At 36.8% G+C, this 22,526-nt stretch overlaps 2 protein-coding genes across 3 annotated transcripts in view; both read right to left on the bottom strand.

Moving 5' to 3' along the window:
* LOC138705947 (facilitated trehalose transporter Tret1-like) overlaps positions 1 to 22,526 on the bottom strand; it is a 256,949-nt gene that overhangs the window by 92,147 nt on the left and 142,276 nt on the right. The window lies entirely within an intron of this gene.
* LOC138705650 (facilitated trehalose transporter Tret1-like) overlaps positions 1 to 22,526 on the bottom strand; it is a 46,324-nt gene that overhangs the window by 1,990 nt on the left and 21,808 nt on the right. Inside the window, exons 3-6 of one of the 2 annotated variants that reach the window (XM_069834237.1) lie at positions 20,827 to 21,093; positions 12,298 to 12,416; positions 10,851 to 11,273; positions 1,357 to 1,613 (exon numbers count right to left, since the gene is read on the bottom strand). In XM_069834237.1, the coding sequence (XP_069690338.1) occupies positions 1,357 to 1,613; positions 10,851 to 11,273; positions 12,298 to 12,416; positions 20,827 to 21,093 (1,066 nt within the window). The remainder of the gene's footprint in view (positions 1 to 1,356; positions 1,614 to 10,850; positions 11,274 to 12,297; positions 12,417 to 20,826; positions 21,094 to 22,526) is intronic. The other variant, XM_069834238.1, reaches the window with a different exon arrangement.

Genomic DNA, 22,526 nt, shown 5'->3' with positions numbered 1-22,526 from the left:
TCACACGCTCCATTCTTCTCCATATCCACATTTCAAGTGCTTCTAATTGCTTCTCTTCACTTCGTCGTAATGTCCATGTTTCTGCCCCATACAATGCTACACTCTACATCAAGCACTTCACTAATCTCTTCCTTAGTTCTTCTTCAGCAGAAGGTGCTTCTTTGTCTATTAAAAGCTTCCATTGTAATTTCATTCTCCTTTTAACTTCTTGGCAGCAACTCATATTACTGCTTGTAATATATCCTCAGTATTTGAAGGTGTGCACATGCTCTATTGCCACATTTAAAATTCAGAAGATTACCTTCTTTATTTTTCTTCCTATGATTAGGGTTTTCGTCTTGTTTGCATTTATCTCCATCCCATACTGCTCACAGCTGTCATTTAGCTTCAGTAGCATATACCTTAGTATCATATTCTCTTCTGCCAACAACGCCATATCATTAGCAAATCTTAATTCTACTTCCTTCTACTATCACTCCCCCATGTTCTGAAATGTGTGACGTCATAATGAATTCATTATTACTCGTATATAAATTGGGTGAGTGATACATGCGGGGAGTATTAAGACAGAAATAGATAATTTAACATCGTCTAGTCCGCCGCCGTTGGGTAACGGTTAGCATGTCTGACCGTAAAACGAGTGGATCTGGGTTCAAATCCTGGTAGGGACGAGTTACTAGGTTGAGGTTCGTTGCGGTTTCCCCTCCCCCCCTCAAACTATTAAAGAGCAAATGCTCGGTAATCTTCGGATCTGGACCCTGAGTATTATTTCACTGTCATTATGACGTTCATTTCACTCAAACCCTAGATAACCATCAAAATTGATAAAGCGTCGTAAAATAAATCAATTATATAAAACATCGTTTAATTCTAAGGTACTTAACTGTGATATTTATTTTCATGAATTCAGTTCTCTCTAAATATTTATCGACGTTTCAAACAACTCATTCGCGTCATATTGAAATGTGAATGGTTTCGACTATCAATTGCAGTGTTGTCTCCAGATTAAGCCTCTTGGAATGAAGAAGATATTATGAAGTAATTAGTGAGAAGGCTCCACATTGTTAAATTTAAATGCTAGAAGTGTAAAGACAGGAATATATATAAAAAAAGAAAATCTTATATTAAATCTCAAACTACCTTACAATCATAGACATATTCACAATAAGAATCACGAACAGCATAAACGATTCACCCAATTATGCAGTAGGGATAGTATGAATCCCCTATCACTTATTTTAAATTTCGGTTGCTAGTCACACTTGGTGAAACTCATGATATTCATAAATTAAACAATAGTCTTATAACTTCTACGTGAAATTTAAAATTGTCTCATGTCTACAAACAAATTCTTACCGGAAAGGGAAAGACTCTGCTACCAGAAGCCAGGGCAACTGCGCCTGTATGGCGGTAGAGAAGCTGAAGACCACGAAGAGCGTGACGGGCACCCACGTGGCGACAGGCTTCACAGCCAGGAGCGCATAAAGGCCGAGGAAGAAGCAGCACAAGGCACAGACGGCCGTGGTGGAGAGCCCCAACTTCCTCTTGCCTAGGGTACTCACGACACCGATCAGAAACACACTGCCCAGAAACCCCGCTGCAGCCACGATCGCCTGAAAGTTCAATCCCAGACATCGCACAACGCTTCCTTTTATAACTGGGAAGAGTAAACCTGAGCCAAAAACGGAGAAGACGTCATCTTGATTATATTACACATACCAAAGTTTGGCTCAGGTCTTGCGTTCCGAGCTGTACTTACGCCTAGACGTAGTTACTCTATTTATTTGTCTATGGTAGTTACCATGCTGGTCGTTTTTGTGAGGTTTCAGCGTTCAAACTCGATCTATGAATATGGATTTTAAAGGGCACTGAAATCCTTAGCATGGCTTCCTCCGGGAAAAAGGTAACACTGTGGGTTGTGTCGTAGATTTACGGCACGTGAAGGAACTTGTCTCTGACAGAGAACACCAGGAAAAATTTCTAACCCACGTTGAACTTCGATACTCAATAACCTCTGTAGTTGAAAGCGTTGTGAAACAAAATATTATTTCAAGCAGGGCTACTTGTATTCTAATTAATATTATTCACATTCAGACATCGTACGACGGAACTTTTTTGAAATAAGTTATTTTACGACGCTTTATCAACACCTTAGGTTATTTAGCGTTGTATGAGTTGGTGATAATGCCGGTGAAATGAGTCTGGGTTCCAGCAGCGAAAGTTTCTCAGCATTTGCTCATATTGGGTTGAGGGAAAAACCCGGAAAAACCTCAACCAGGAACTTTCCTCGACCGGAAATCAAACCTGAGCCACCTGGTTTCGCGGCCAGACGCGCTAACCGACAACGGAACTTAATTAAGCAAAATGTAGCATGGGTGTCATGAATATAAATGTACATAATAAACTTGACGTAAAGTTATTGTGATTCTGTAAACATCGATATTTCATCCCCCGCTATGCCTAGGCCTATATGCATTATAAACTATATCACTTTCATTATTTTATATTTATTAGGTAATATTCATGAGAAGAACCATAAAATAGTTTTCTTTCACTGCGGCTTCAATAGATGTGATGTAGATTACTATTATGCAGGGACAGAACGAAGTCAATAGAATATGTCATTGCGAAATGGGATTATCTACGATTTTTTTCAGAAGTTCCTTTTTTACCATATTCGGTCCCTTGGAAGGCCATGCCATCTACATTCCACAAGAAAATAAATAATTTAACCCTTTAACTCTGCATCAAGACTCTTGTGCTCCTGAAAGTCACTGTGAGAACGAATAATCTTACGTAGATGTTTGTTTCAAATGCTAGGAATTAAGTGTCGAATTAAAGGACACACATTTGAATGACGACACAAAGGAAGCCGTCACAGCAGAATTACTTGTACAAAAAAGACGGGCCAAAAAATAAGTTTAATTCTGCATATTACAAACATTGAATTCATTTTTATGTTATTTCATTATTACAACTTGTAAAAAGTGGAGCTTCTTGTAATAGACATCAACAAGAATCGAGGCATACCCAGAATGTTTACAATTTATATTAAAGGTATTTTAAATTTTTCGTATTATTATTATTATTATTATTATTATTATTATTATTATTATTATTATGTTGCGGTATATTTATTATTGTTGTTTAGGTAACTCTCCGAAGACAGATCTGAAGTGACACCAGAAGGCACCACTTATGAGGCAAATCGATATTTATATTAAAAATATAAACATTAAAGGAACTTTTCACAATAAAGACAGGATCCAAACTAACGAATGTGTGAATATCGCTCTTAAAATGAGTCTAAAATCGAAAATGCACAATATTTAACATATGCACTGCATATCTGACAAAACAACCTTTTCAGTATGTTTCACAAGTTAAATTTTCATATTGTGTTGGTTTCATTTTATTACAAATTGCGTACTAGGCGGTAGGTCTCTCTGTAATAAAGATAGCATTGTTATATTTGAACGTGCCGCTGCACAAAACACAAACATTATATTGACGTAGGAGTAGAAGGACTCTATGTCATATATCGATGTAAATTTTGTTACTCTGACAGTGTAAAATTAGAGAAGGGAAAACGATTACGGATAAAAAAAATACTCAAATCTAATTATTTTTTAAGTTCAAGGAGGGGCTTCAAATCCGGTAACCCCGTCTTGCGATGCCCCTGAATAAGAACATTAAACCTTATTTTTAGTTTTCTGAACAGATATCTTACTATTGAGAGAAGGATCATCTCGGGAAAACGATGTTTAATTTTGTCCCTTGATATATAAAACTGGAACCAGAACCACTGAGTTATGGTTAATTAAAAGCGGCTTAGGCTATATGTGGATAAAAGACTGAAAATTTAAAATTTGCTCCTTCACTAATTCAGAAGTAAATCACATTTTACCTTCTTCTGTGAAATGTAAAAATCTCTAGATGATTCCTTTTCGCAATGATTGATTCATAATACCAAGTCTTACAGCTGTGTATTCACGTTATGAAAGTGAGATAAAATAGTCTTCAATAATGAGACATGCAACATGCGATCCTAGTGGAGAAACTGTCGTAGAAAATTCTAAGGAACTTTACAAGATGAGATATTTAAAGTCCCTCTTTGCGTGTAAAAATCAGAGTGTGGGTTGTACGAAAGAAAAATAGATTTCTAAGATTAGCAAGTAATAAACTCAAGTAAATATGTTTCCTTAATTTTGACCTCTTATTTGCTGAATCGGCGAAGAAATGGATTAATTATGCACAATTTATGGAGAATAATGCCACTGAACTCATTGCGAATCATTCAATGACAGTAATTTATGGTGATCATCATCATCAATGGCACGACAGCCCTTCATGGGCCCTGGCCTTCTTCAGAAGTTTTCGCCATTCCTCCCTATCCATTGCCAAACTTCTCCAATTTCTAACACCCAAAGTCTTGATGTCATCCATCACACAGTCTTCTCATCTCAATCTCGGTCTCCCAACCTTCCTTCTTTCCATCGGAATAAATTTAAAAACTCTCTTCGTAACCCTATCATCTTGCATTCTCACAACATGCACGGCCCAATCTAATCTTCTTATTTTTATGAATTTAACAATGCCCGGCTCATTATATAATCCGTACAGTTCGAAATTATATCTTCTTCTCCATGCTCCGTTTTCTCTAACTGGTCCAAAGATTTGCCTAAGAATCTTTCTTTCAAATGTACATAATAATGTCGCATCTGACTTCGACAATGGCCAAGTCTCAGATGCGTAAGAGAGTACAGACCTTATAAGAGTTTTATACATCATAATTTTTGTATTCCTACATGTAATTTGAGATTTCATATGTCTTCTAATACCACAAAAGCATCTATTGGCAGATAATATTAGTTTTTTTTAATTTCAGAACTAACATGATTTTTTTTATTAATTTCAGAGCCAAGATAGATAAAACTATGGACAGTTTCAAATTTAAAAGAGCCTATTTCCAGGTAGGGGGGTCCATTTATATTAGCTCTCGTGACTGGCATAAACTTTGTTTTTTCTTCATTAATTTGTAAATGCATCTTTCTTGCTGCCTTTTCCAGCTTAATAAAGGCCTCTTTCATTGCTGCCTGACTTCTCCCTATGATATCTAAGTCGTCAGCGTAAGCCAGCACCTGAATCGACTTATATAAAGTAGTTCCCCTAGTATTAATACGTGAATCCCTCATGACTTTCTCCAGTGCTATATTAAAAAGGAGACAAGCTAGTGAATCTCCTTGTCGGACGACACAACTAGTAGAACTAGGGTTAGACATCATGTTTTGAATTTTAACTATGCACTTAGCATTTGTCATCGTAGCTTTTACCAGAAAGATCAATTTTTTAGGGATTCTCAATTTCTCCATTGCAGCATAGAGTCTTTCTCTATTTATGGTGTCATAGGCTGCTCGAAAATCAACAAAAAGATGATGGGTCTCGATTCCAAACTCGTTAATTTATGGTGATAATATTGTGAATTCTGGTCTATGATAGCCAAGCTTTTCTCTTTATCTATCTGTGGATCTTAAAGATTATTAGGATAGCTATTAGTGTATTATTTCCTAGGACAATACATATCTCAAGTTCAGTTATTGTTAACATAGGAAATCTAATGTTGTAGTTGTTGTTATTATTATTATTGTTATTATTATTATTATTATTATTATTATTATGATCGGGTCAAAAACCTGATGGAACTAATATTTAACCCTTGCGGTGAATTTCGGTGAAGCCCGGAGGGCTCAATTAGTCAAATCAACTCTCCTCACCTCCACGTTGGGGTCTTCTGGTATCTTTTAAGATGCGAAAGACAGAGTTTTGTGCGTAAAGCAACGGGAACATATCGCATTTATCCTTCCCAAATAAAGTGCAGACATAGCAGGATGAGTTTTTCCACGGTAAAAGACTCGGACGTAAACTATCCCCCCCAATCGCATGTCCGGGAGGGGGATGCTGGGGAAGGACACATAATGAAGGAACCCATCAGAGAGAAGAAAAGAAGATTGAGGATTGGAAAGTGGAATGTAAGGACCGTTTTGTAAGCAGGTTAGTTGGAAAACTTGAAGGAATAAATCAGAAGAAACAGAATGGATCTGATGGGAATATCAAAAATGAGTTGAGGAAATAGTGGTGAATTGGTGAGTGTTGAATTTAAGTTGCTTTGTTCAAATGGTAAGTGCAAAGGAAATCATTGTGTTGGTGTATTATTGAAATCTCTTGTGAAAGATAAAGTAATATCAGTGCGTTATTTAGATGACCGGATGATAATGGTGGAACTACTAGGGAAGAAAATAAACTTAGTGTAAATTTACATGTCACATAATGGATTAACAGACGAAGAAGTGGACGAAAGCTATGACAAGATAGAAGAGATAGTTGAGGAGAAGAAGAAGAAGAAGGAGTATGCGTAATCCTATTGGGCGACTGGAACGCAGTAGTAAGAGAAGGAGAAGATGGAAGAACATTTGGGAAATGTGATTGGGAAAAAGGAATGACAGAGGAGAATCTTTGATAAATATCTGCAAAAGAAAAGCAAAGAATGTTGAAAGTACATTATTCTAACAACATAAACGAAGAAGATACACATGGACATGCCCAAAGGACGAAAGCAGATATCAGATAGAATATACTGGTACAGGAGAGAATCCGAAATTGCTTAAAAATGCAAAGAGACTTTCCAGGAGTGGATATTAACTCAAATCATTTCCGCTGATAAGCGAAGTATATATTATTCTGAAAAAAATAAGAGGAAGACAGGTAAGGAAGAAATTTGACATTGAAAAACTGAAGAACGAAGAGGAAAGAAGAAAATTTGAAGCAAATTTTCTAGAGAAAACCGCTACATTAGAATTCACATCTGAGAATAATATTGAGTACTCGACTCATCTAAAAAGCTGTACACAGAAAACACCAGAAGAAACAATAGGATACAGAGAAGGAGTGAGAATGAAGAAACCTTGGGCCACAGGAAAAATGTTGGAGAAGATGTAAGAAAGAAGAAAAATGGAAAAACATCAACACGGAAGAAAATAAAAGAAACTAGAGGAAACTAAACAACGAACTAAGAGGGAAAACGTTTAAGGCGAAAGAAGACTGGATGAAAGAGAAATGTAAAGAAGTAGACGATCTAGAGTGAAAAGGAAGATATGATTTAATTTACTGCGAAGTAAAATGTCTGGATTTCACAAATCAGAACAGAAAATCCATGTGGTTGATAGAAGACGAAATAAGAAATGAAATAATAGACCAACAAGGAATCTGAACACATGGACAAAATATGTAGAAGAGTTATATTAGACAGGGGATCGTCCAGATAAGTTAGCCGTGGAAGACGAAGCAACCGTATCAGAAGACGAAAAATTATTTTCTATTTTAAGAGAAGAAGTTGAACTAGCCCTTAGGGGAATTAAGAATGGGAAAGCAATAGGAGTTGATTGAATCACCATTGTGTTAGGAAAATGCTTGAGTGAAGACAAGAAGGAAATTCTATCATTATACAACGAAATATATGAGAAAGGCGAATGGCCTGAAGATTTTACGGAGACGGTCTTGCTGCCAATACCGAAGAAAAACAATGCCAAGAAATGTAAGGAGTTCAGGACTATCAGCTTTATATCGCATTCGTCGAAGATTCTCCTGCGAATATTAAATCGACGTTTATATTCTAAGGTGGAAGAACAGTTGGAAGAAGAGCAGTTTGGTGTCAGGAAAGGAAAAAGTACAAGGGATGCATTTGGACTACTATGAACAACTGGCGAAAGATATCTAGAGAAGAATAAAGAAGTATATATAGTATATATTTCCACTCCATATGTAAATGAAATTGTTGAGGATCATCAGTGTGGTTTTAGGCGTAATAGATCGACTATTGATCAGATTTTTGGTATTCGACAGATTTGGAGAAAAATGGGAGTGTAAGGGTACAGTACATTAGTTATTCATAGATTAAAAAAAGGCATTTGACTCGATTAAGAGAGAAATTTTATATAATATTCTTATTGAATTTGGTATTCCCAAGAAACTAGTTCGATGAATTAAAATGTGTCTTAGTGAAACTTACAGCAGAATCCTTATGGGCCAGTTTCTACCTGATGCTTTTTCAATTCACTGCGGGCTAAAGCAAGGTGATGCACTATCACCTTTGTTTTTTAACTTCGCTCTAGAATATGCCATTAGGAAAGATCAGGATCACACAGAGGGTTTGGAATTGAACGAGTTACATCAGCTTCTAGTCTATGCGGACGACGTGAATATGTTAGGAGAAAATCCACAAACGATTAGGGAAAACACGGAAATTCTACTTGAAGCAAATAAAAGCGATAGGTTTGAAAGTAAATCCCGAAAAGACTAAGTATATGATTATGTCTCGTGACCAGAATATTGTACGAAATGGAACTATAAAAATTGGAGATTTATCCTTCGAAAAGGTGGAAAAATTCAAATATCTTGTAGGAACAGTAACAAATATAAATGACACTCGGAAGGAAATTAAATGCAGAATAAATATAGGAAATGCCTGCTATTATTTGGTGGAGAAGATTTTGTCATCCAGTTTGTTGTCAAAAAAGTCTGAAAGTTAGAATTTATAAAACAATTATACTACCTGTTGTTCTGTATGGCTGTGAAACTTGGACTCTCACTTTGAGAGAGGAACAGTGATTAAGGGTGTTTGAGAATAAGATTCTTAGGAAAATATTTGAGACTAAGAGGGATGAAGTTACAGGAGAATGGAGAAAGTTACACAACACAGAACTGCACGCATTGTATTCTTCACCTGACATAATTAGGAACATTAAATCCAGACGTTTGAGATGGCAGGGCACGTAGCAGGTATGAGTGAATCCAGAAATGCTTGTAGAGTGTTAGTTGGGAGGCCGGAGGGAAAAAGACCTTTGGGGAGGCCGGGACATAGATGGGACGATAATATTGAAATGGTTTTGAGGGAAGTGGGATATGATGGTAGAGACTGGATTAATCTTGCTCAGGATAGGAACCGATGGCGGACTTATGTGAGGGCGACAATGAACCCCCGAGTTCCTTAAAAGCCATAAGTAATTGTAATTGTAATAAGATAAGGACCCGGTTCAATAAATTTACTTGTAAATACCTTTCCAATTTTCTTGAAATTTCTACAATTAACTAACATGAGTATTAATAATTAGGCCCTAACTTTGGCGTATGTAATCTTAAGATTTAAGATTACATATAAGTGATTGAAACTTGGAAAAGAAATTTCTTTTTTATTTTGAGTGCATCTTTTTTACGTATGAAGAATTCAATGAGTTTGTTAACTAAATGTGTTGTGTTGCGATCTCGAAAAAGTCGCGATTGCTTCATACCTTAATTTCCCAGAAGAGTAGCACAAATTACACACTGAGGTCATGACAAATGGTCAGTGTCATGGCGTTGGATGAAACAAAATTTTAAGTAGTTGTTCATGTACTTCTGAGGGAAACAGACTTTTTCTTCTGTGTGCTCGTGTGCTTCTTTTGCTTATACTGAGATCGCTCTGCTGGACTTAAGGTGGATGCACTACTAGTTATTGCGTCATAAACATCTTCAGTACGAAATTTCTTAATACCAATGTTAAGATATATCCCTTGTCTTTAATTCATATCAATATTCAAACCTGTATGAATAGTACTTTTAAAAAAATTACGACACTTGGGTTTTGAAATAAACACTTACACACTGCAATGCGAACTTGGAAAAAGATAATATTCATTATGACTGTTCAGTATCGAAAACAGAATACAGACTGCCTTAAACTTCAGTTTCAGTGAAAAAATTGTTTATATTTCCCAGATAATTGGTCATTGACATATATACAACATATAATGTATGTCATTTTGTTCAGTTTTGAAAACAATGTTGTTGTAATCGACTTCCAAGCAATTTTTATGACTGGTCATAAACAGTAGTATTTCCTTTCCCTAATGTTGAAAGATTTCTATGTCTGGAATGTTTCCGATCATTAAAGAATAAGCGACTTGGATACTGATAGCCTATTTGTTTCATAAACGTTATTTAGTTAGATTTTAGAATTTAGAGCTTAGAGATGATCTGATTCTGCAGTTTTCGACACAAGCACTTAAATTACAAGTTTTATGCTAAGAATATTTCCACTATAAAATATTTATTCGTAAAAAATGACTAGAACAGTAGACTGACAATTTTCAGGAGAATATCTCGCGGTCCGGTATAATTAATGCCAGGGCCCGGTAGCGAGCCGTAGCCCGGTGATTGAAAAACACTGCAGTAAATGGAGATTTCTGTGACTTAAAAGTCACAAAATCACTATCTACTGTGAACTGTATGTTATGGTTTATATTGGAATATCGTGAGGACGTCTCCACTTCTTTGCCAAAATTAATCCAATATGGAAAAGAATATCGAAGATAATAATGCTCATACATGGTTTATGGGCCATAATGATAGGTAAAGGATTATAGATATCACGTCAAACATACGAGCTTCTACAGCCTGATGCAAGACTACTCAAATGCAGACAGCTGTTTTTAGTGCCTGCGCCTTACTTTCAATGTAATATAGACTTGTGGCTCTCATGAATATCGTATATAATTTAATTTGTAGATTAATAATAAATATTGATCTTGCACTAATTAGGCCTACTTTCCTTTTGTAGAATTAATGTATTCTTTATAATTTACGTTGAATTTTCTTTTGGAACAAAGTTGAGTACAGATAGGCCTGCAATTAAATGTCCTCCAACGGCGAGACCCTTCAGTTACTTTCACACATATTTCAATAACGCTAACAATTTAAAAGTTCTATCTGAAATATCTCTACAGGTAGAGAGCTCTGTTTGTGATGGCATAACTTACCGAACTCCACTTGGGATCCAACGGAGAATGGAACCGATGGAGAACCTCCACCAAGAAGGGCTTGACGGATGTCATCCCTCCCATGCAGGACAAAGTGAAGAAGACAAGTGTCAGCACCATCGGACGGAGAGTTTCTGGCTCCAGAAGAAGTCGTATCAGGCCCATCGATCGCGGCGACCACTTGCTTCTTCGCCTGTGATGTGGAATGACATCCAGAACCTCTGGGCTGCCGAGTGTCTGCAGCTGCGTGGATTTTGATGCACATAGCGCAGACTTAAGCGTCACGTTCTCGTGGTAACACAGCAGTTTCTCCATCTCCTTACTCACGCCACTTGGCTCGACCCATCCCCGCAGCCAGCACAAAGCGGCTTCTGCGTCGTTTTTCCTGTCTTGCGCAATCAGCCATATTGGAGATTCAGGAATCTATTGGATTATACATAAGAACTATATCGCATAATATATAGTAGACCCTACATCTTATTCCCAAAATGTTCTTCATTTTTTATTCATTATTTACACGAGTTGATTGAATTTATTTCCTTCAATCAAGGAAATTAAAAAAAAAACGCCAGGCTAGAAAGGGAGAAGAAATACAAGGAGTAAAATGAAAACAAAGTGAAGGACTGAAAAGAAGGGAGAGAGGAAATAAAGGAGCACGAAGAGAAAAATAATTTGAAAGACTTGAGGGAAGAGAGAGGAAAGGGAGAAAATAGAGAGATGAATATGAAAAATAAAAGAATGAAGAATGGAAAAGAGAAGAAGCAAGGGAAAGAAAATTAGCAAATTAAAACTGAAAGAGAGAAGAAAGGAAGGCGAAAGACTAGGAGAAAGAAGAGAATGATGGAGATGAGAGAGAAGAAGGAAGAATAGAAAAGAGAAGGAAAATCAGAGAGGTGAAGACAAGAATTAAGGAAAAGAGGAGGAGAATGAAAGAAAGCAGGAAAAATGGGAGCAGAAAGACAGAAAGAGGGTGGGAAATTTGAGGAGAAGAAAACAAAGTGGAGTAGGCCAAGGAAGAGGAGGTTGTAGAGGAAGATTTGGAAGACTGGAAAGAAGAAGAACAGAAAGAATAAGAGAGAAGAGTAGAAGAAAGAAGAAGAATACTGGGAGGTGTAGGAAGTGGAAAATGACAATCGTACAGAAGAAAAGAGAATGTAAAGGATCAGAAATCGGAAGCAAAAAAGAGGGGGGTACAAAAAAAGAGAACACAAAGTGATTACGAGATAGATGAAGGAAGAAAAATAGGAGGAAGGGTAAAGGTTGGAAGGCAAAGAGGGGTAAGTAGGAAAAGGTGGGATAAGTGGAGAAACGAGAGGACGAAGAAGAAATTGCTTTGTATCGAAATGTTAAAATATGTTCAGTAGGCCTATTTTTGGAAATGTGTTGAGTTTAAACTATCATCTGAGAAGTATTTCGTGCAGTTGAGATTTCTACGACTCAGTCTCACCTGGCTGATGAGGATGATGGTGATAATAGGCGCAGCCACGCAGACAGCGGCAGTAGTCCTCCAATGCATGATGCTGCCGAGCATGAGCACCAGGAACATGCCGAACTGGTAGAACAGGGCTGCAACCAAGCCAGCACAACTGCAGAACTTGTTGGTTCCTACATCACTTGTGACTTTGCAATTTCAATAAGTTGAACGACTTTTCACCCTGACACAAATTACCAAATTATCTGAGAATGAACACTCGAACACAGAAAAAAACCTGGCTCACCTTATTAATTTGAGGGCGCTGAGTCTCGTGGTAATAATTTTTCCCGTATCACGTCAACCGTTTAGCCTGCAGCGCCATATACATTTAAAAAAATCAATGGCACTTTCCGTTTGTTTTGAATAAATTTGGAATTCGGATCAAAGTGGCTTTATTTACAAAATCTCGTCCTAGGTATTATTTGTTAGAAGGCAAAACGTAACTGAATCTAATAGCCAATCATTAAATATAATGACCTACAGTTATACAATTGATGTTGGTGTGTGTATGCGTTTGTGTGTGTGTGTGTGTGTGTGTGTGTGTGTGTGTGAACGACAAAATTATATATATTTCTAAGAGCTTGGAGGGAAATTTGTTCCGAGGTTGCAAAAAGATGTTGATCATGTGTGCCAATCTTTCGGAAACATAATTGGCGTAATAAAAGTGGTAAAATGAAAAACACACATCTCGCCAGATTTCTTTCACAAGTTGTGGCTGTTGATATTGAAGCAAATTCACTTTTACTATTAGACTCATGGTGTGGTCACAAAGATATAATATTTTGCACGATGAAGTTCCTGATAAAACATCACTCTAAGGATTATAGTACCGAAGGAACCTGTTATGGTCAGCCTCTGGACATGTACATTTTCCTCAATATAAAGTTTATTTCGGAAGACTGGTAGATTTTATAAGATTTCGACTAGTTCAGAACCAATAAAAGCTTTATGACAGACGCTTAAACATAAATCTGCATTCCGTCATTTATAATCAATTAATTATGTGCACTAGTAAAGTAACCTGTGATTCTACAGGATGTAAGGGGTATAAGTGCCGTCTGTTTTACAGTCGTCGGGGACGGTGTAGAGGCTCAAAAACTGGATAGTTTTCCCAGGAAAATATATTTCTTTCCTTTTTTATTTGCGTTAAACTGCTTATAACGTTACTAAAATTACGAAAACAATTACACAAGTAGGTATATCTAGCAAAGAGTTAATGTTAATTTAAATAAATATTTGTGCGTTCTATTAAGTTTTCGTGAAATAAATAATAATGCATGCTTAAATTTGTTAATATTCTGGTTTGAGGGACGTGGCAACTTTCAGCAGGCAGTACTCTGCACAGATGTAAGTATGAGTCAGCTGAGTTCAAGCTCCCTGCCGAGCGGATGTGAGTTCAGTACAGGGTATTCGATAAATAACTTACAATATCATTCACAATTTAGGGATATCATATGTTATTAATTTATGGAGAAAGTCGTCGTAATTAAAGTGAGGTAAGAAAGATGTACCGTCAAAAGTTTTCCTCAAAGTAGGTTACCCAATCGGCGAACTTTTGTAGCAGTTTCTCAACGATGATTAGAAACTAGAAGTGTCTTACCCTGTTTAGAAAATCAGACAACCAAAAATTTGTATAAAAATGAAGCAGGAGAGATTGAAATGATGCATTTGAAAAAAAGCTTGGTGTGATTTTGTACAGAAAATCATTATTGTTTATTTTTAGACCTACAATTAAAAATGGAGCAATATTGTTACATAAAATGTAAATTTACCGTAATGTTCTGTTAATGCGACTGAAAGTTTGTATTTGTTGCTGGTTTTATGTAAACAACAGTATCGTCATATTCCGCTCCTGCATTAGAAGAGAGCATCTGTTTTGTACCTGTAAGTTTGTGCCCGCTTGAGGTGTATTGTGTACTGCTAAACCCCCTCCTCCCCACTTGAGCTATACTTCTAACCCCCCCCTCCTCTCCATCCAAAAACTTAAAAAAATGTCTAATATTGTAAACCTTAATAAACACTACTCAACAAGGTTTTCATAATATGGACAAGAATAACTATTTTATGTCATTTTTATGTCCTGATTACGAATATGGCATTGAAAAAGTTCCTACACGTCACATTTTTTCAGAAACTTATATTTTTAGTTAGCGAATCGTATAAAAATGTGTTAAAACCTAGCCACTTTGAAAGAGGTTCTTTTCTTTAACGTAGATCTTTTACACAATTATATATAATTTCCGTTCTTTTAAGGTACCATTTGAAACATACTTTCATTTTTGTGGGTTGAATGAGTGTTACCCTTAGCGATGGTTTATTGTTTTATTACCCTTATTATGCAGCTGCACGGAGGGTAGATCACATCCGGCTATAACTGACTAACAGCGTATTCCGAATCTCACCTGTTCGGTGGCATCAATGACGTCACGTGGCAACGAAATAAGGAACAAAACTGCTGGAAGGATCGATGCTGTCATGGCGACTGTGTTAAGTGGTTATCTGTGCTACGCTAGCAAAATTTTGCGAAATTTCCGTACTGCCATCTCGTTCAAAGAAAAGAGATCATAAACAACTTATTTCTTGAACCGGTAGTAATAACTGGTCCGTTGACATGTTCGCTCATAAGCCATTAACATATTGTTTTTACGTTGTGCTCATTACAGACAATACAGCAAAACTAAAGCAGAACACACAGCCATGACACAACAGTGCTCGATGTCATTCGTCTGCTAATTCCCGCCCTATACAAGAACCAATCAGATTCACTGATGGCGGCTGATGGAGACTGCCATCACCTCTGCAAGTTGATGGCACCGGTGCGACACCGGTGGAGCATCAATGACGTCATCGGTGGAATTCGGAACACCGTGATGCCATCGGATTGCTCACCGGTGAGATTCGGAATACGCTCTAAGGGAAAGAAGGAAATATGGTCGCTGTTGTATTGTAAAACAAGAAATGAACAATTTAGCGATTAGTTCTAATTGTGGAAGTGTTGTGAGCGGTACTAGTTATTCTGTAATAATGTTAAATGGATAGCAATCGTCGTTCCTGTAAATATTTTCCAAATAGTTTCTACTATGTTCGTGGGGAATTAACTTTGAAATCACAACGTCAGTAAATAACAGGCAATGTAAAAAAGGCATATTACTTGTATTTTGATTATAAAGTTGGTGAACAAGACAAAAATTGGGCACCACACGTGTGTTGTGTAACATGTTACGTGAAGTTAACAGAGTGGTTGTGGGAGAAAAATAACATGTCTTTTGCTGTTCCAATGATTTGGCGACAGCCCACCAGTCATCTGGAAGATCGTTACGTCAGCATTATTAAACCACAGGGATTTTCAAGGAAAACTAAAGATAAAATTGTGTATCCTAATTTCCCACCAGCCATAATACCCGTGCCACATTCTCCTGAACTTCCTTCCCTATCCCTCCGCCCAGTGGGGAAGATTATGTCATTCCAGAGGAACATGAACTACTAGAATCCTCAGACTACCCTTGAACTTCCGCTGATCCCACCTATATTCCCGAACATCATAGAACACCACATCTGATACGATAGGCAGAACTTAATGACCTAGTTAGGAATTCAGGTCTTTCCAAGCAACACGCTGAACTATTAGGTTCTAGATTACAAGAATGGGACTTATTAGCAGAAGATACCAAGATTTCCGTGTTCAGAAAATTAAACGATAAACTGACTGATTATTTTGTAATGAAAAATTCTATTTGTGCTTGCAAAAATGTGAACAGTCTTATGGATGAATAAGATATTCAATATAATTCAGAAGAATGGAGACTTTCACCTATTCATCAAAACTAAGCTTAAAAGCAGTTTTATTGCACAATGGCAATACAAAACCTTCCATCAGTGGCTCATTCAGTCACTATGAAACAAACTTATGAAAACATATCACTGATATTGAATGCAGTAAATTGCAATGAACATCGCTTGGCAATTTGTGGAGATTTGAAAGTAATTGCTTTGTTGCTTGGATTACAAGGAGGGTTTACAAGTTATATCGTTTTTATGTCTGTGGGACAGTCGAGCAACAGCACAATATTATGTGGTGAAGAAGTGGCCTATCAGACAAGGTTATATTCTTGGTGATCATAATGTTAAATATCCTCCGCTAGTGCAACGTGAAAAAGTAGGGCCTACTTCTTCCTTCACTGCATATAAAACTGAGAAAAATGCTAACCCCAAGGAATTACCAGTATGGAAATCTTTTGCATCAAAGGATTTTTAGGGAGTCACAAGGCAGAAAATTATCGCCAATTAATAGAGATGTTACTAAGAAACTACAAAAAAAAAAAAAAAAAAAAATGGCCTGCAATATGTCACTGAAGATCCATTTCTTACTTTCACATTTGGACTTCTTTCCTGAGAATGTGGGGATTGTAAGTGATGAGCAGGGAGAGCGATTTCACCAAGACATTGCTACAATGAAGCAACGGTATCAAGGAATATGGGATCCAGCGATGATGGGCGATTATTGCTAGTTTTTAAAAAGGAAAGATTCCATTTCTCATAAGAGAAAAAATGAAGGTATCTTTTTATTTTTCTCTATTTTATTGCACGAAGGTGACTTTTATAAGTCTTAATACCTGGTCAGTTATTGATGTATCAGTTTTGTCATATCTAAGGTACCCTTGCAAATTTTCACCCGAGAAATGAGAACAAAATAATTTTTAATAGGTCAAAAAATCCTGATTTTTCAACGTATCAAGTAAGTATCTATAACACAAAAACGTGACGTGTTACGAACATTTCATTGTCATTTTCGTGTTCAGCGCATGCAAATTAGTTAAAATCAGCCTATTTTATTAATGTTATGGAAAAAAAAGTTCAAATTTGTTGATTAGTGTAATTAGTTTAATATTCCAATTAGAAAAAAATGTGAGGACATTTTTTCTTCCTCATGGCATGGATATTCATCAGTTAAAATAATGACACTTATACACTTTACACTCTGTATATGAATGGCAAGGAGCTGGCTATAAAATTGGAGAGAAGGTATAATTCAGAAACGTAATAGTCGTTGAGTGCCAATGTGGAATACTCGAATGCCAATGGAAAAAACATTGATGATAGCTACATTGCAATTGCAATTCGTTCCCATTGCTCACTTTGCTGCTGTTTTATTTTATTAACATTTCACACCTACACAATTAGTAATATATGGCATGTACGTTTCTCATTAGTCAATCATTTCATGGCCATTACCAACATTTTCGCAATTGCGTTTCCCTTCAAAACAAACGGAAAAATGACATTTTTTTTTTAAACTTTAGATGACACTGCAGGCTAAATGACTTGACACGGCAAAGGCTATCACCACGAGACTCAGAGCTCTCAAATTAGTAAGGTGGGTCAGGTTTCATTTGTGTCCAATGTTCAGACCCGGAGCTTGCCTTGTCAGTAGGAAAAATTTTCATGAAAAGTACTGGTTGTAGTATGTAAAATTTTATGTATCTAGCTCAAAATTGTGGAGAAATATCGTCAAATGTAAACACATAATATGTATTTACTTTGGACGATGATTGTATGTATTGCATTGCGTATATAATTCTTTTTGTACAATGACAGGGCCCTTAATTTGTCGTTATTTGCTCTGGCACTACAAACGTGGCTCATAAATGTCGCTAGTACCGAGAGGCGAAGACCCCTTCGTTCGTCAGAGACCGTCCAGATTCCAGATTGAACTATAGGCGGTAGGTCTACGTCATAATACTCGTAATAAATGATGAAGAATTAGAATATTTTTCATGCATATGCAGATTTTCCTTTCATTATAGGAAAGTGCACAGTTCATCTTCTACGCAATTTAGTTTAAATAAATATCAGATAGCAGCCACTGATATTCGTCATTTTAGAAAATGAGATCTATTGAGAAAACTATTATATTTACAGTGACTAGGCCTACCAGTTAAAAATAATTGTGACCAATTTAATGCTTCATACTGCATTTACTTAAATGTAGCTATAATCTTCTCTGCTTCTCTATTAGATGGGTAGGCCAACTTCTAACTTATATTCCAACTAGTATCTTTTCATTGGCACATGATCTAAGAGTGTAATAATGGAAAACGTGTACCGCGATCAAACCACTGACAACCAGCACTCAAAAGATCGATTTCTTACTGTGACCTGTTAGTACTCTAGCCATGAACGAACGAAAAAATGTTGTTTTATTATTATTATTAAAATACATGCAATTAGTACTTTCCACTTTGTTGCCAGTTGTCTTTCCAGAGTTATAGCCCTGATCACATATAACAGATTGATCATCCTAACAGACTTTTATAAATTTCACTAAGTTACCATCTAGCGAATGCAAAAGAAGTCACGTTATAACCCTTATGAAATTGCAGGGAGCAACTGTATTTCCATCTAGTGGTCGTTACCAAAAAATGCCTTTTCGATGGTGGAGGCTCTCGTTATTCTCGTTTTATTTTGCCATTTCATAACATGGGAATTGCCAATGCGATATGTGATCAGGGGTAGTGAGTTAGTGTTGCCACCTTGAAGTGTATAGTCGGTACACTTAAAGCGGGTGGTATTCCATTATTTTTACAAATTGAACTTTAACTTAAATACTTTAAATTAAAAATAAACTAGAAATACTATATTATTACGGTGTATCGAAGTACATATGATATTTCCATGCAGAAATTCTTCGTCATCTTAGTATGAAGAATGAGTGGAACGGAGAAAAATTCTCTCCGGCACCGGGATTTGAACCTGGGTTTTCAGTTCTACGTGCTGACGCTTTATCCACTAAGCCACACCGGATTCTCATTCCGATGCCGGACAGAATCCTCTCAGTTTAAGTTCCACCTCTTAGATTCCCTCTAGTAGCCAACCCTCATTCACTGCGTCACAGAATTGTGACAGTGGCACGAAGTACACATTGTGCAGAGGTGCACTCATTATGAGTGACTAAGCGGCCGGGATCCGACGGAATAAGGGCTGTATTTTAAATCACTAAGTGATTATTATTTTCACATAGCTATATTACGATATACCGAAGTACATATGAAATTTCCATGCATCATATGATAACGCAGATTTCTGCACGGAAATATTATATGTACTCCAGCATGTCACAGAAAAACCAGGGCCAAAACATGCTGTGTAACAGATTGTCTGGTCTCCATTAAATTACTACAGATGATGTCCACGATACCAAATAAAAACTTTTCCCTCTTTATTAAAAAGAAACATGTGTGACGGTACAGTTTGTCTGAATATTGCGATACATTAATTATTAAAAGACAAACAGCTAATCGTATGTTTCAATGTTAGACTCACTTATAAAAAACACGGTTGTATTACTCTCTGTAGGTCCCAAGATGGAAGTAATTTAAAGAAATAGGATTAAGTAAACAATATTACATGCCTCTCAACATATTTCGGAAAGTGGAAAGAATGTCAAGTCCGGATTCCTTCTATTTGAGTCTATACGTATTACGTACCTTAATTTTTTCGTATTTGTTTGCTTGAAGTGTATCAACAATAATCTCGTTATGTTTCATTTATACTTACAATTCCAGTAAATATATTTCCATTTAAAACCCAGTAAGTATCAATTCCTTACCTGATAATCTGTTGAACAGAATAAAAGAACACGTATAAGACAATTCATCCCTTAAGAGTTATAAGAAAAAAAAACATGCCATTTCATTCCCTTCCCAACCCGAAATACGAAGCTGTAACTATTAACTATTGTGACTGGCAGGTGGGCTGGGAAAAGGAGGGTAAGGTTGTAATCAAAATGAAATATTGTTACCGACATAGAAAGAGAGGTGGGTGGTAAGATGGTAAATGCTGTTACCGACTTCAGATTTGCAATCGCCCGCAGATGGCTCTACGGTCGTCCTGGCATCCTGCGTTGGCATCGTTTAAGCACTGAGCTGCACATCTTTCTGTTTGTGATCTGTGTTCTACATCATCATTCATTACGAGTGTAATATTGATCCAGGTCCTGTGGTACACTCTGGACAGTCTTTGACGTACTGAGTGGTTTACTGGTGATATCTATGAGCGAATCTCGTCGAGTCGGAGCGAATAACGGCAAAGTTAAGGGCTTTTCTATTGCATAAAAAATCAGCAGTCTTCGCCTCTTACTCTGGTGCGTGTAAATGTGCTGAGAAATTGTACCTTTTCTAGCCTCGTTATAGATGGGGAAATATCAAATTTTTCAGAACTATGCATCGGCTCTTATCCTTCAAAGAAGACAAGAGAAGGGGAACTTATGTGATCTGATGATTGCACTAACAAAAGCCGTTCTCTCCTTTGCTTGGCTTTTCTCATGATGTAAAAGATACGATACATACGCTGGATGTTCCTGCACCCACAACAGAGCGCAAAGACGTTGAGCATTGTGGAAGTATAAAATCACATGTGCAAATTCTTCCGTGCAAGTAATTAAAACGCCAAGGGAAACCTGTTGTAATATCTTTATCACTACAGGAGAATTAACACCAATCTCACCTGCGCAGCTGGCTAAGGCACTCCTTAGTGTAGGTTGACAGATCTCTCCGAAGTAACTGTTGATGGGCGCTTCTGTGAGACCTACTGTGATGCCTATGATGACATTGGCAAGGAAAAGTACGGCGAGCGATGGGGCCGTGCTTATCAGCACACAGCTTATAACATGAGGTATGCAGACGAGCATGAGAGACCTCTTGCGACCCAACCATGTCACAAGAAACCCTGAAGCAAAACTGCCGATAGGCTGGCAAATGTAGGGCAAGCCACCTGCAACATTTGAAATCAGATTCCACTTTCCACTTATTGGTAGCGATATACATATTTTACATATAAAATTAGATTTGAATGATGCTGAAAGTGATGAGGAAGAGGAAAAGAAATTGGTTGGGCAACTGGCTGAGAAGAAACTGCTTACTGAAGGATGCACTGGAAGGAATGGTGAACGGGAGAAGAGTTCTGGGCAGAAGAAGATATCAGATGATAGACGACATTAAGATATGCAGATCATATGAGGAGACAAAAAGGAAGGAGAAAATAGGTAAGATTGAAGAAAACTGGGTTTGCAAGTGAAAAACCTGTCCATGGGCAGAACACTAAATGAATGATTGAATGAATGGATGAATGAACGAAAGAATGAATGCATGAATGAATGAATGGATAGATGAATGAACGAATGAATGAATGAATTAGATTTGAGAAAAACAATATTTTGTACATTCCCGGATTAGATCGTCCTTCGTTTTCGAGTAGCTACTATGCTTATTGTTGTTGTTTAGTCAACCGTCCGAAAACAGATCTGAACCTCACAAGTGATATAATACCAAGATAATAATCTAATAATTACGGGCTCAAACCCAGCATAGGACGATGGAATTTTAAGGAAAATATAAGTATCTACATTAGTTTTCTTCAAAGGAAAATTAATTTGATAGACCCGTGTCATTGGTTTAACCTGCCTTCTTTCTGAATTAGAAAGGTCCAGTCAAAATTTACATGTAATTTCTCACTCACACGAAAACTCATCTTTCTAGTAATTTTCTTGTTCTGATCTGCTATCAAAATTAACATTTTTAGTAAACTATTCTCTGAAATTAAAAATATAATTCTAATTATTATACAACATAATCCATGTTACAAATACCCAAATCTCAGAAACAGTATTCCTTGACTACCAGACACGCGGAATGCAGAAAAAGGTACAGCTACTGTATCCCAAGGTGATCACAACGAACTATTTCAAAATATCGATTTTATTAACATTCACGAAGGTGCACCGTTATCTGTAAGGTTAGAGTGTTGGCTTTCCACAGTGGAGACCAGAGTCCAAGTTAATAGTATAAGTCATGTTTATAGTTAAAAGACTGTTTGCAACAGATTTTAATAGAAATATTCCGTTTCACCTACCTACCCAAATTGCTCTACTATTCAAAGTAATCCTCACTATCGTTTAAAAATATCGGGAAAGTACGGCATAGAATCATTTTCCACATCCGTTCCCTAGGATTACATTGCATCTTTTCATAGAGAAGTTAACATAGAAGCCAGAGCCTTCAGGTTTGCTGCGGTGTGATGATGTTAATGTGCGAATACTGTAGAAAGTATTATGTAGTTGACACGAGGATGAATATCGTTTGGTCGTCTGGAGAGTAATACGAGGTGTTTATATTGGTCTGTGCCTAATATTTACTGCTAAAATGTTA

The sequence above is a fragment of the Periplaneta americana genome, chromosome 9 (assembly GCF_040183065.1).
Source record: "Periplaneta americana isolate PAMFEO1 chromosome 9, P.americana_PAMFEO1_priV1, whole genome shotgun sequence".
In the NCBI taxonomy this organism is placed as follows: Eukaryota; Metazoa; Arthropoda; class Insecta; order Blattodea; family Blattidae; genus Periplaneta; species Periplaneta americana.
Note: the sequence above shows the minus strand (reverse complement) of the source record. Positions and strands in the feature narration are given on the sequence as shown.